This window comes from Somniosus microcephalus, chromosome 17 (genome assembly GCF_052327205.1).
Source record: "Somniosus microcephalus isolate GS21.2 chromosome 17, FLI_Smic_1.0, whole genome shotgun sequence".
In the NCBI taxonomy this organism is placed as follows: domain Eukaryota; kingdom Metazoa; phylum Chordata; class Chondrichthyes; order Squaliformes; family Somniosidae; genus Somniosus; species Somniosus microcephalus.
Window position 1 is genome coordinate 52,282,172 of NC_141003.1, and position 12,548 is coordinate 52,294,719.

Genomic DNA, 12,548 nt, shown 5'->3' on the forward strand with positions numbered 1-12,548 from the left:
ACTCTTTATTCCAGCAGTCTTTAGAGAGTGCCATATTATTTCACCAAGCAATAGAAGTAATGCTGCTGAAGGCTGAAAGCGTTGCAGGTCATTAATATATCACAGAGTATTATATTAAGACCTAACAACTGAATTCATCATTTGTTTTATATCAATCACAAATTGATTTAGAGAGTACCTTATAAAATTTATACCAGTCAAGTGCCAGGGATCAGCAATGATCTAATATTTTACCTAAATATTCTCTCCAACTGACAATGTACATCAGGCAATTCCTGTGCTGAGTTGATCCGACATAAATGTATCCAAATCAAATGAATTTCATGCTGAGGCCAATTTGAAAGTTTAAGTTGTTATCCTATCAGCTCAGTTCCCACAGCATATGAGTAAGTACAAGAGTGAAATATTAATCTGGTAAACAGACAAACATAAATGTTAAAAATGATCATGGAGGGACAGTGTAGTCATGACTTAAATAGCGCAGTTCTGCTCATATTACAAACGTGACTGTTGTGCTCAGGAAGCTACTAAGTAGTTCACTCAAGATAAAAATAACTTCTTAGGATGTTCTGATGGCACCTTTTAAAAAGTGAAAAACAAGAAAGAATGAGAACCAAGACTGAAAAGGACATAGATTTTTCAAATTTTGCTTCCCTATAGTAATCCACAGGGGGCCACATCCTAACATATAGAGTAGGAGTGCACCATCCTAAAATATTTCTTGGAGATCTTTGCACTGGTTTTGCCTTGTGATGGCACTCACTGAAGGCTATTGCCCATTAAATTAATTCAGTTTGCATGAACTGGTGAAAAAAGACTTCTACAGGGTACTCCCTGCACTAGAAATAACTTTAAACAAAGACTATTGTGAAATAAATACAACTTTTTCCCCCAGTTCCTCTGCTCTACATTGTGCTAGTAATGTCTCAAGGGGGTAGAAGTTATGCTTAGAATACTAGGGGGTAGAAGTCATGCTACAGCCATACAAAGCCCTGGTTAGACCACTCCTGGAGTACTGTGAGCAGTTCTGGGCACCACACCTTAGGAAGGATATATTGGCCTTGGAGGAAGTGCCGCGTAGGTTTACCAGAATGATACCTGGACTTCAGGGGTTAAATTACGAGTAAAGATTACACGAACTAGGGTGTATTCCCTGGAATTTAGAAGATTAAGGGGTGATCTGATTGAAGTTTTCAAGATATTAAGGGGAACTGATAGTGTAGATAGAGAGAAACTATTTCTGCTGGTTGGAGATTCCAGGACTAGGGGACATAGTCTAAAGTTTAGAGCCAGACCTTTCAGGAGTGAAATTAGGAAACATTTCTACACACAAAGGGTGGTAGAAGTTTGGAACTCCCTTCTGCAAACGGCAATTGATGCTAGATCAATTGTTAATTTTAAATCTGAGATTGATAGATCTTTGTTAACCAAGGTTATTAAGGGAAATGGAACAAAGGCGGGTTAGGTCACAGATCAGCCATGATCTCATTGAATGACCGAACAGGCTCGAGGGGCTAAATGGCCTACTCCTGTTCCTATGTTCCTATGTGAGTAGGCCGCCAACATGCTTCCAGGCTTCTGTCAATGAGACTTTGAAAGGGCAACTAGAAGGCAGACAACTGCCAATAGATAGTTGTACTTTTGATTTTCCCAAGCCAACAAGGAAGAGCTTAACCTCGGTCCAGTGCTTCCTCATTTGCTGTGGCTCAGTTGGTAGCTCTCTTGCTTCAATCTGATTGGTTGAAGAGACATGCTGTTGCTTTCCCTGATTACACAAGTCCCAGATATCCTGTAGAGGGCGCTGTGCTGTATCAAATTCCCAATGACCATAAGTTGCCACTCAAACACCCACGAGAAGTCTGTGGGCAGCTGCAAATGTAATGAAAGGCAAGCGCCGTTCATTCGTCATTGACTACAAAACCAGCGCCATTAAAATTTGACTGCAAGTGGTGATCCTGTTAATCTGCATCTCTCCTAACCACAGGTATAGTGTAACTTGCCTCCCTCAGTCCCTCCCTTCTCCTTCAGTCTACAAGCTTTTAAAAACCCAAGCTTAGCTACTCTTGTTGAATCCCTGATTTTGGTTCCACTGTGATGCGGAGGTACTAGAAAGGCTGGCGGAACTTAAAGTGGATAAGTCACCCGGTCCGGATGGGATGCATCCTAGGTTGCTGAGGGAAGTAAGGGTAGAAATTGCGGAGGTGCTAGCTCCAATCTTCCAATCCTCCTTAGATACAGGGGTGGTGCCAGAGGACTGGAGGATTGCAAATGTTACACCCTTGTTCAGAAAAGGGGAGAAGGATAAACCTGGCAATTACAGGCCAGTCCGTTTAACATCAGTGCTGGGAAGCTTTTAGAAACTGTAATCTGGGAGAAAATTAACAGCCACTTGGACAAGCATGGACTAATAAAGGAGAGCCAGCACGGATTTGTTAAGGACAAACCATGTTTGACTCACTTGATTGAGTTTTTTGATGAGGTAATGGAGAGGATGGATGAGGGCAGTGCAATTGATGTTGTGTATATGGAATTTCAAAAGGCATTTAACAAAGTACCATATATTAGGCTTGGTAGCAAAATTGAAGCTCATGGGATAAAAGCATCATGGATACAAAATTAGCTAAGGGATAGAAAACAGAGGGGGAGAAATTGGGTGAGTAGCACCACTTGTTAGCGCCTAAAGAGGCAGGCAGTGGCTGTAGCACCACTGGCTGTGCCTCCCGCGATATTGAGTTGGGGTGATAATGGTGGCGTTAGCCTTTTGCGCTGCGCCGCCACCGATGACATCATCGGTGTGCGCAGCGCCCCATTCGCGCCCCGTTCACGATATTTGGTTGCGAACGCCGCAGTTGCGCCGTTCGCTACCCGTGCCCGGTTCACGGGGCCTTACTGTGCCGGCAGCAGCACAAGTTAAGGTGGAGGTGCGGGGCGGCCGCCAAAAACCAGCACCTCCGTCCCCGGCCTCCTGACCACCCCCCCCCCCCCCCCGCGGCATTGCCGGCTGTTTCCCGAGAGCCTGGCACTTCTCCTCGGTGCCGGGCTCTTTTGCCGGCATTCGCGATCGGGGATCGCGCTGTTGCAGGCCCCTCCCCCTTAACAATGGGAGGAAGGCCTGCAGTACCGCAGCGTGCCGTGCTGCAGCGTGTGGCGCTGCGGCACGTTGCGCTGCGATATTCAGTTTCAGCGCCCTAAGAGGGACGCGGAGCACCTCGAGCCTTGCCCTGTCTCCCTCTAGGGGCAATGAAACTGAATATCGGATGATCGCTGAAGACTCGAACGCTGCGCTAAATCCTGCGCTCAGGTGAACTTGGCGCTAGTTTGGCGCCTCAACCCAATTTCTAGGCCAGAGAGTTCTGGTGAATGGCTGTTTTTTGGACTTGAGGAGGTATACAATGGCATTCCCCAAGGTTCAGTACTAGGACCACTGCTGTTTTTGATATACATTAATGAATTGGACTTGGGGGTACAGGGCACAATTTCAAAATGTGCAGATGACAGGAAACTTGGAAGTGTAGTAAACAGTGAGGAAGATAGGAATAGACTTCAACAGAACATAGACAGGCTGGTGGAATGGGCGGATACATGGCAGATGAAATTCAATGCAGGAAAGTGTGAGGTGATACATTTTGGTCAGAAGAATGAGGAGAGACAATACAACCTAAATGGTACAATTTTCAAAAGGGTGCAAGAACAGAGAGACCTGGAGGTGTTTGTGCACAAAATGTCGAAAGTGGCAGGACAGGTTAACAAAGCAGTTATTAAAGCATATGGGATCCTGGGCTTTTTAAGTAGAGGCATAGGCTGGAATTTTCCAGGGGGTCAGCGGGCAAGATCAGTGGCAGGTCGGGTGGGAAATTTGTTCAAAAGCCAGGAAGTTATGCTAAACCTTTATAAAACACTGGTTCAGCCCCAGCTGGAGTATTGTGCCCAATTCTGGGCACCACATTTTAGGACGGACATGAGGGCTTTGGAGAGGGTACAGAAGAGATTTATTAGATTGGTTCCAGGGATGAGGGATTGCAGTTACATGGATAGGCTAGAGAAGCTGGGGTTGTTCTCCTTGGGGCAGAGAAAGCTAAGAGGAGATTTGATGGAGGTATTTACAAATCATGAATGGTTTAGATAAAGTAAATAAAGAGAAACTGTTTCCAATGGCTGAAGGGCACAGATTTAAGGTGATTGGCAAAAGAACCAGAGGTGATATGAGGAAAAACCTTTTCACCAACAAGTGGTTAAGATTTGGAATGCACTGCCTGATAGGGTGGTGGATACAGATTCAATAGTAGCCTTTAAAAGGGAATTGGATAAATATTTGAAGGAAAAAACATGCAGGGATATGGGGAAAGAGCGGGGGAGTGGGACTAAATGGATTGCTCTTCGAAACAGCCGACGCAGACTCGATGGGCCGAATGGCCTCCTTCTGTGCTGTATGATTCTATGAGGCAGTGGACAGAGGCCAAGCTCTTTCTTAACCATACATGATTTGGACTCAGGAATTGGAGGTATGATGTTGAAATTTGTAAATGATGCTTATCTTTCCCCTTCTTCCCCCATCCCCTAATAGCAGGTATAACAGCACACTCTCCAGTCACATCCCTTCTCCAGTGGCACTGGGAAGGACTGGTAGCACCAGTATGACAAAGATAAACAAAAAGATGTATTTGTAGACAAAGCAGATGATGCTTCATCAGTGATTACTCCCATAATTAGATTCTCCAAATAACTACTATTAGCAAAACAATCAATGCTGAGCATTATAGCTCTTAACTTACCGAATAGGACTTCAGAGTACGAGATGGGAATCTTATGTGGCATAAGAAAGTTGTTTCATCGTATGACAGGACCTGCAGGTATATTTTATAAAAAGATAAATCAGCATAAAATTAGAACGCAAGGCACTTACACCTAAAGAGAAAGTCACCAAGTCTCAGAAACTTCACATCTGTTATTCTAATGCAAAGTAGCATCTTTACCCTCCATATCAGTGTATTCAGTATGTATATATGTACACACATAAGAAAACAGCTGGTAGTATATTTAAAATAGTATGTAATTTAATACCACATAAAGCTGCTTTAATTGTGTTTTGAATTTTATAATTCAACAATAAAAAGGCCTGTAGACATGGTTTACGTTAGCTGAATCAACTTGTAAAATAGTGTTTTTATTCAGTATGTTCTGATTCTCAAGCTGAAAGCCACTACTACCTACATTTTAAAATATATGGTTTAGCAGTCTGAAGATTGAGACTTTGCAACTGGAACACTTACTTTCTTTCTCTTACAGCATTCAGTGTCGGATCTTGCTGATAGGATGACTTTACATGCCATGAGTATTTCCAGAAGTACAAGTAAAACCAGGTTAAAGTTTATCTATGAAAGAAAATAAATTATAAAATATACATGCATTAGATGAGCTGATTTAAGTAACAACCTGTTTGCATTTTAACCTAAGTGTATAACAAAGAAAGAATCATTACTTAACTGATAAAAGTCTTCATTTTTCAAATGATTTGCATCCTCTATTAGGAGTATAGCCTAATTTGACAGGTTCTGGGGAAACCATGTGCTGTGCACACACATAGAAATGTTAATTATGTTGCAGATCAGTCGTGACATAGCTGTCCTATTTCCATGCTGTATAAAGCCCAGACGTGTGCATTTTGCCAGTTCATTTTGACCTGAAGCTGAACTTAATCTAGCCAACTAACTATGTATCACTAACACCCCAAAATGATAACCCTGCAGTAATAAATGGGTGGGACTGTCGTGTGTGTAGGTTCCATATTATTCTAAGAATGAAGAAGATCTACCAGGCAGACAAATCTATCCATCATCTTCATTTCACATTCTCCACCAAACCAGTAGAGCATTAGGAGTGATGTGGTGTGTGCTTCAGTTAAATCTAGACAGTAACGGTCAGTAAACGTGAAGATTGTTCCATGTGGCAATCTTGCATAATCAACACTATCAATTTGAATCTGACTGAGAGATGCCGAGGCAGCAGCATGTAATAGGAACAGGAGTAGGCCATTCTGCCCCTTGGGTGGAATGGTCTTTAACCTGCCCCTGAACTTATTTCCTGTAAAGTGGACTCAACCATCTCTTCTTATTTCTTAGGCAGTCCCTCGGAACCGAGGATGACTTGCTTCCACATTAAAAATGAGCTCGCAGGTGACTGATGAGTCCAATGCGGAACCTACAGTCTCTGTCACAGGTGGGGCAGACGGTGGTTGAAGAGGCGGGTGGGTGGGGTGCTTGGGTTGACGTGCGCTCCTTACGCTGTTTCTGCTTGGCTTCCGCTTTCTCCCGGCGAGGAGACTTGAGGTGTTTGGCGCCTTCCCGGATGCTTCTCCTCCACTTTGCGCGGTCTTGGGCCAGGGATTCCCAGGTGTCAGTGGGGATGTTACACTTTTTCAAGGAGGCTTTGAGGGTGTCCTTGAAGCGTTTCCTCTGCCCACCTGTGGCTCTCTTGCCATGCCGGAGCTCCGAGTAGAGCGCTTGTTTTGGGAGTCTCGTATCGGGCATGCGGACAATGTGACCCGTCCATCGGAGCTGATTGAGCATGGTCAGAGCTTCGATGCTGGGGTTGTTGGCCTGAGCAAGAACACTGACGTTGGTGTGCCTATCCTGCCAATGGATTTGCAGGATCTTGCGGAGGCAGCGTTGGTGGTACCTCTCCAGTGCTTTGAGGTGCCTGCTGTACATGGTCCATGTCTCTGAGGCATACAGCAAGGCAGGTATCACTGCTGCCCTGCAGACCATGAGCTTAGTGCCGGGTTTGAGGTCCTGGTCTTCAAACACTCTCTTCCTCAGGCGACCGAAGGCTGCACTGGCACACTGAAAGCGGTGTTGGACTTTGTCGTCGACATCTGCCCGTGTTGACAGTAGGCTCCCGAGGTATGGAAAGTGGTCCACGGTGTCCAAGGCCTTGTCATGGATTTTGATAATCAGGGGGCAGCACTGTGTGGCGGGGGCAGGTTGGTAGAGGACCTTTGTCTTACGGATGTTTAGTGTAAGGCCCATGCTCTCGTATGCTTCGGTGAAGGTGTTTACAATGGTTTGGAGTTCGACCTCTGAGTGAGCGCAGACGTAAGCATCGTCTGCATACTGTAATTCGACGACAGAGGATGAGACGACCTTGGATCTGGACTGGAGGCGACGGAGGTTGAACAGTTTCCCGTTTGTTCTGTAAATTAGCTCCACTCCAGTGGGGAGCTTACTGAGGGTGAGATGGAGCATTGCAGCAAGGAAGATTGAGACGAGCGTTGGTGCGATGACACAGCCCTGCTTGACCCCAGTTCATACGTGAATTGGGTCTGTGGTGGAACCGTTGGTCAGGATCACGGCTTGCATGTCGTCGTGAAGCAGGCGGAGGATAGTGACAAAGTTTTGAGGGCAGCCGAATTTGAGGAGGACACTCCATAATCCCTCACGGTTGACAGTGTCGGAGGTCTTTGTGAGATCAAAGAAGGCCATGTACAGTGGTTGGTGCTGTTCCCTGCATTTCTCTTGTAATTGACGTGTGGTGAAGATCATGTCCATTGTGCCCCTTAGTGGGCGGAATCCGCATTGCAACTCTGGGAGGAGCTCTTCGGCCACTGGGAGAAGGCGATTGAGAAGGATTCTTGCGATGACTTTCCCTGTGGCAGATAGCAGGGAAACTCCTCTGTAATTACCGCAATCGGACTTGTCACCTTTCTTGAAGATGGTCACAATTACGGCGTCTCTGAGATCCCCTGGCATGCTCTCCTCCTTCCAGATAAGAGAAATGAGTTCATGAATTCGCGCCAGTAGTGCTTCTCCGCCATGCTATGCGGCCATCAAGTGCTTAATCACCAGTTTGCCTTGGGTCTTTACACCAAAGCAAATTAATAAGTGTTCAGACTTCCTAAATTGTTCTGCACAAGAAATATATCATAACAACTTAGGGCTCGCTTAGCATCTGCATAGTCGAAGCAATTGTTCCAGTTCTGATTTGCATGGTGACAGATAAAATTTGGAACAGTTTCTTGGCTCAAGTGAATTTGGGAAGCAATCTTAGGTAAAAACTCTGGGTGAGTCCTAAGGACTGTCCTGCCAGAATCTCAAATTAACCATAACTAACCTACAATAAGGGCTTGCAGTGCACTAGCTTTGCAAGTCAAAGCTAATGCTAGCAACAGTGCAGCTTTCCATTTATCAAACCTATAACTCATACTATCAAAGAGATAGAATTGTGGGTATATTAATTTGTGAAGAACTAAAGTCCCATTTGGGAACCAGTGAGGACCTAAGTGAGCATAATTTTAAAATGGGTTGCACCAATTGATGATCCCCTAATAATGCTAAAGCAAATGGGTCACAAAAGATTGAAATAGCCACAACTGAATACAATTAGGTATTGAACCATTATCAACAGATGCTGGAGATATTTCAGATCTGTGGGACATCTCAAGGGCTAATTGACTTTGCATAACACAATGCACACACTTTTCCATTTTGTGTTTATACGTTTTGTTAGTGAATGGAAACTAATCAAGATATCTACCACTAGGGACAGGAGACACAATGTAAAACTTCTGCTGTTCGCTCATGTCTTTTGAGCAACTAATGGGATCTTGGAAAATAAAGAGGCTGTTTACAGAAATCTTCACATCCAGGAAAAAGAGAGACCATTCAGCCAGCTGGCTGACAGCTTCTGACCCTAAGCAGAAATATGAGAACTGTTGGTTGTTCAAACAGGCAAATAGGACCATCGCTGGATGCCTCCTACTTCCTGAAAATATCCTTCACCACCACCGGGTGGATCTTCTCTTTCTCTCCCTAAGCCGCCGATGAATGGGCTGGAGGTGGTAAGAATCTGGAGATATATTGTATAACGACGCGTGCTTTGAAATTGCACCGGTTGTTTTTAATCTAACCTTTTTGTATTTGCCCGGCGGATTGTGTCATGGTAATTACCTTAATTTGTTTCATCTTATGTTGTAGGAGTTAGTAGAGGATTCACAGGTCAGAAACCAGAGGAAGGACTGGGGAAGCCCTGACTTCAATAAGAAAGAAGGAGTAAAGGCTCAACTGCGGAGGGGATCTAGCCGACTGGGTAGGAATAGGAACCACAACCGGTGTAGCAGGAATGAATCGGATAGACATAGAAAGTATGTGGGAACATGACGAGGTCATGTGGAGATAGCTGAAGGGATTATTGACTAAACTAAATGACCAGAGTGGCAACCTGGTTCACAAACAGGGTAAAACCTTGTTGTCCCACAGCCCTGCAGTCCATCTCAGATAAGGTCAATGAAGTCATTGGGGCAAATAACCAAGATTATGCACAGCAGAATATTTATCAAGCAGTTATGTGTAGCATGTATGGAAATTTCGTACTCACTTTAATCCAAAAGGGACAGTCCAACTTAAGAGTCCAACCAAATTCCTGCCTTTGTTAAGAACCATCACTTAGCTATCTGGCTTGGAGCCAATAAGATGGGGGTGGAATAGAAACGTATAAGGTGACACAGCCTAGCTTTCTTCGCCCCTCAGGCCCACTCCCAAAGTGAAGGTAGCCAAATTCCAGTGATTCTAGCAGTCCCTATTGTTGGCAACTCCACAGCCCTTCTGGTACGGTTGTATAGAGTAGTGTCTGTCAGTTATTGGACCCTCTGAAGGTAATACCATCTTCAAGGAATTCAAAGATCACCCACAATGGTTAATTGGTAAAAAGGGCTCATGGTTGGCCCCAGACCTAAGATGTTGTCGGCAAATTGGAAATAAATGGGAATGTTGGTATGACGTGTGTCAGCACATCATGCCAGCATGTGGCTTCACACTGAATGAACACTCTCCTAATCGTACGGTGGTCATAAGCCGGTGGAGCCATGACCAGGCAAGGAGTGTTTATGTGGGGAATTAACTGTAAGGGCTGGATTTTGCCAGCCCTGGGGAGGCGGGTTTGGAGACAGGACTGCCAGAAAAATGGCAGAATCCTCGAGGCGGGAAGTGGATTAATGCCAATTAACTGCCTGTTAACAGGTAGTTAACAGGCAGTTTTTTGGCTAATCCCTATTTTGAGCCCTGAAGTGTGGGCTTCCCGATGGCTCCGAACCTCGCCAGGGTCAGCAAGGCGGGCTGTCGGTCTGCGGGGGTCGGAGGGGCTGAGATGTCTGGTGTGCAGGTGAGTAATGGGTGCAGAGGTAAGTGTGTGAGGTGTGTGTAAAGTGTTTTAATAAGTTTTACTTACCTTTCCATCTTCCTGCAGGCTTCCTCCCTTCAGGTCTCGGGAGTCCCTCAGCTCACTGGCACAGAAAGCAGAATGGCCACTGAACTGTCAAAAGCTGTAGCCTTCTGCTTTCTGGTCAGGAAGGCTTTCTAATTGGGTCTTGAGTAAAGACACAACTTAGAAGACAGATTGTCAGTGTTTGACAGCTTCACAGAGCTGTCAAATGATGACATTTCATCTGTCAAAAGCTCTTGACAGATGAAACGGCACTCGCTGATGTCACCTGTAACTGGGCGGGCTTAACAAGGTCAATCAAGGGAAAATAGCATGGATTGACCACAAGTCAATGGAGGCGGGACTAAAACACAACAAGTGGGAGTCCCGCCTCCAAAAGCTCCCCATTGACAAAATCCAGCCCTAAATGTCTGTAATTGTAAACTGTATGCAATGGTAACTTGAATTATATTACACATGTAACCCTTTGCCTATAATTGAAGCATCTTGGGCTGTAACCTAGACAGCCTGGGGTGAGAGAGAGGACAGACATAGTTGAATAGGGAAGCTGTGGGTGAGTTAATGAAAGTTGGATATTGGCCAACAGTAAGAATATGGGATAGAGTGAAGCTAGATGTGTACGGGAACCAAGGTCAGTTGTAGTTGTACCTGTGTTGGAATGTTATGAGAAGGAAAAGGGAGGACCGGTGTCTGGCTGGAAGCTGGAACATGGACCTCTCACAGGATCATTGATCACCAAGGATGCCATATCTCTTCAGTGTGGAGACATGGAGCTGGATTTTGTCATTGGGGGCGGGCTGGGGGTGGGTCAGGTGGTCGGCGGGTCCCGACCCCGCCTCCAATGTGAGGCGGGACAATTGCGCGATTTTCCCCTAATTGGGCACTTGATTCCCAGCGTGTGGGAACCCTTGGGCCAATGAATCTTTTGGTGCTGAAACTCGCCTCTGATGATGTCATCTATGCAGCTGCATTTAAGGCCTGCAAGCAGCCTTGGTTCTTTTTCTGCCTACGAACATTTGGAGCTAAAAATTCGGTGGCGCTGCGTTTGGGGCGCCAAGCACGCCTGGGCGCCGGAATTTGCGCTCCGGGCGGAGCCGCTTGCGCCCTCCCGATATTCAGTTGGAGCGCCCCAAGAGGGACTCGGGGCGCTGCTCGAGGCTCCCTGCGTCCCGCTTGTGGCGCTCAAACTGAATATCGCAGTGCTAGGTGCCGTAGCGCCACATGCTGCGGCACGGCGCGCTGCGGTACTGCAGGCCTTCCTCCCCTTCTTAAGGGGGAGGGGCCTGCACCAGCGCGATCACCGATTGCGAGTGTCGGCAAAAGAGCCCGTTACCGAGGAGAAGTGCCGGGCTCTCGGGACACAGCCGGCACTGCCCGGGGGGGGATCAGGAGGCCGGGGAGGGCGGCGCGAGGAGGTGCTGGCAGGCGGCCACTGAAAAAAATGGCCACCCCGCACCTCCACCTTAATTTGCGCCACTACCGCCACAGGTAAGCCTCGTGAACCAGTCGCGATTTGCGACCGGCGTTACAGTGGGGGCGCGACCCAATATCGCATTCGGGGCAGTAGTGGGGCACTGCGCACACCTGTAGGGAGTTTGCAAAATTCCCCCACCTCGCCTGCTTTCCGAATCAAACAAAGTTGGCCACTTTTTAAACGTACAAAATGGAGTTCTGGGACACGTGACCAGAAAGTTGCTGGAAGTGAGTCATTTTTCTCCCCAGCAACAAGACTGGAGACAGGGCCTGGAATTCTACAGTCCCTATGTGGATTCCAGGCCAGACATGGAATTGAATATGTAATAGCAAGTCGCCAGTAGGCCGGTAAGAACAATGAACCTGGTTGCACTGCAATCAGGGTTAAGCTAGTTAAAACCATCATTGGGCCCATCCTAACAGATCCAATCATATCAGAAACCGTTTTAGAGGACTAGGCACCAGAGACACTATTGTGTGACTGAAACCAAAAACAATGAGGGCTGGTGATAAGGCCGTTAGTGGGAATCGGCCGTTTTGCAGCCATTTACAGTTAACGAAGTAACCTGGGACACCTCTCGATCGGGGGGAGGCAAGGCAGATCGAGAGAGTATAACTGTTTTTAGCAAGCAGACAGAAAGGGCAGTTGGAGACACTTCGACTTGGAACACACTTCGGGAGAGACAGCTTCTACACTTCACTTCGATTTCATCCTGGGACTTCGCTGCAAAAGGGAAACTTCGAGGACTCTACTGGGAGAAGCAGTCTCCAAGACGAGGAAGGCTATGCGCAGCAGGCCCATGCTTTGGTAAGCAGGCGAAGCTCCCGGTCCGTACTGACTCCCGATTTAAACCTGACTGTTC

At 46.4% G+C, this 12,548-nt stretch overlaps 1 protein-coding gene across 5 annotated transcripts in view; it reads right to left on the reverse strand.

Annotated features, from left to right (window-relative positions):
- The window catches only part of mlc1 (modulator of VRAC current 1), a 61,982-nt gene that overhangs the window by 21,600 nt on the left and 27,834 nt on the right, over positions 1–12,548 (reverse strand). For all 5 annotated transcript variants that reach the window (XM_086010320.1, XM_086010319.1, XM_086010317.1 and 2 more), the window contains 2 exons: positions 5,271–5,372; positions 4,773–4,844 (listed from right to left, as the gene is read on the reverse strand). In XM_086010320.1, the coding sequence (XP_085866446.1) occupies positions 4,773–4,844; positions 5,271–5,372 (174 nt within the window). The remainder of the gene's footprint in view (positions 1–4,772; positions 4,845–5,270; positions 5,373–12,548) is intronic.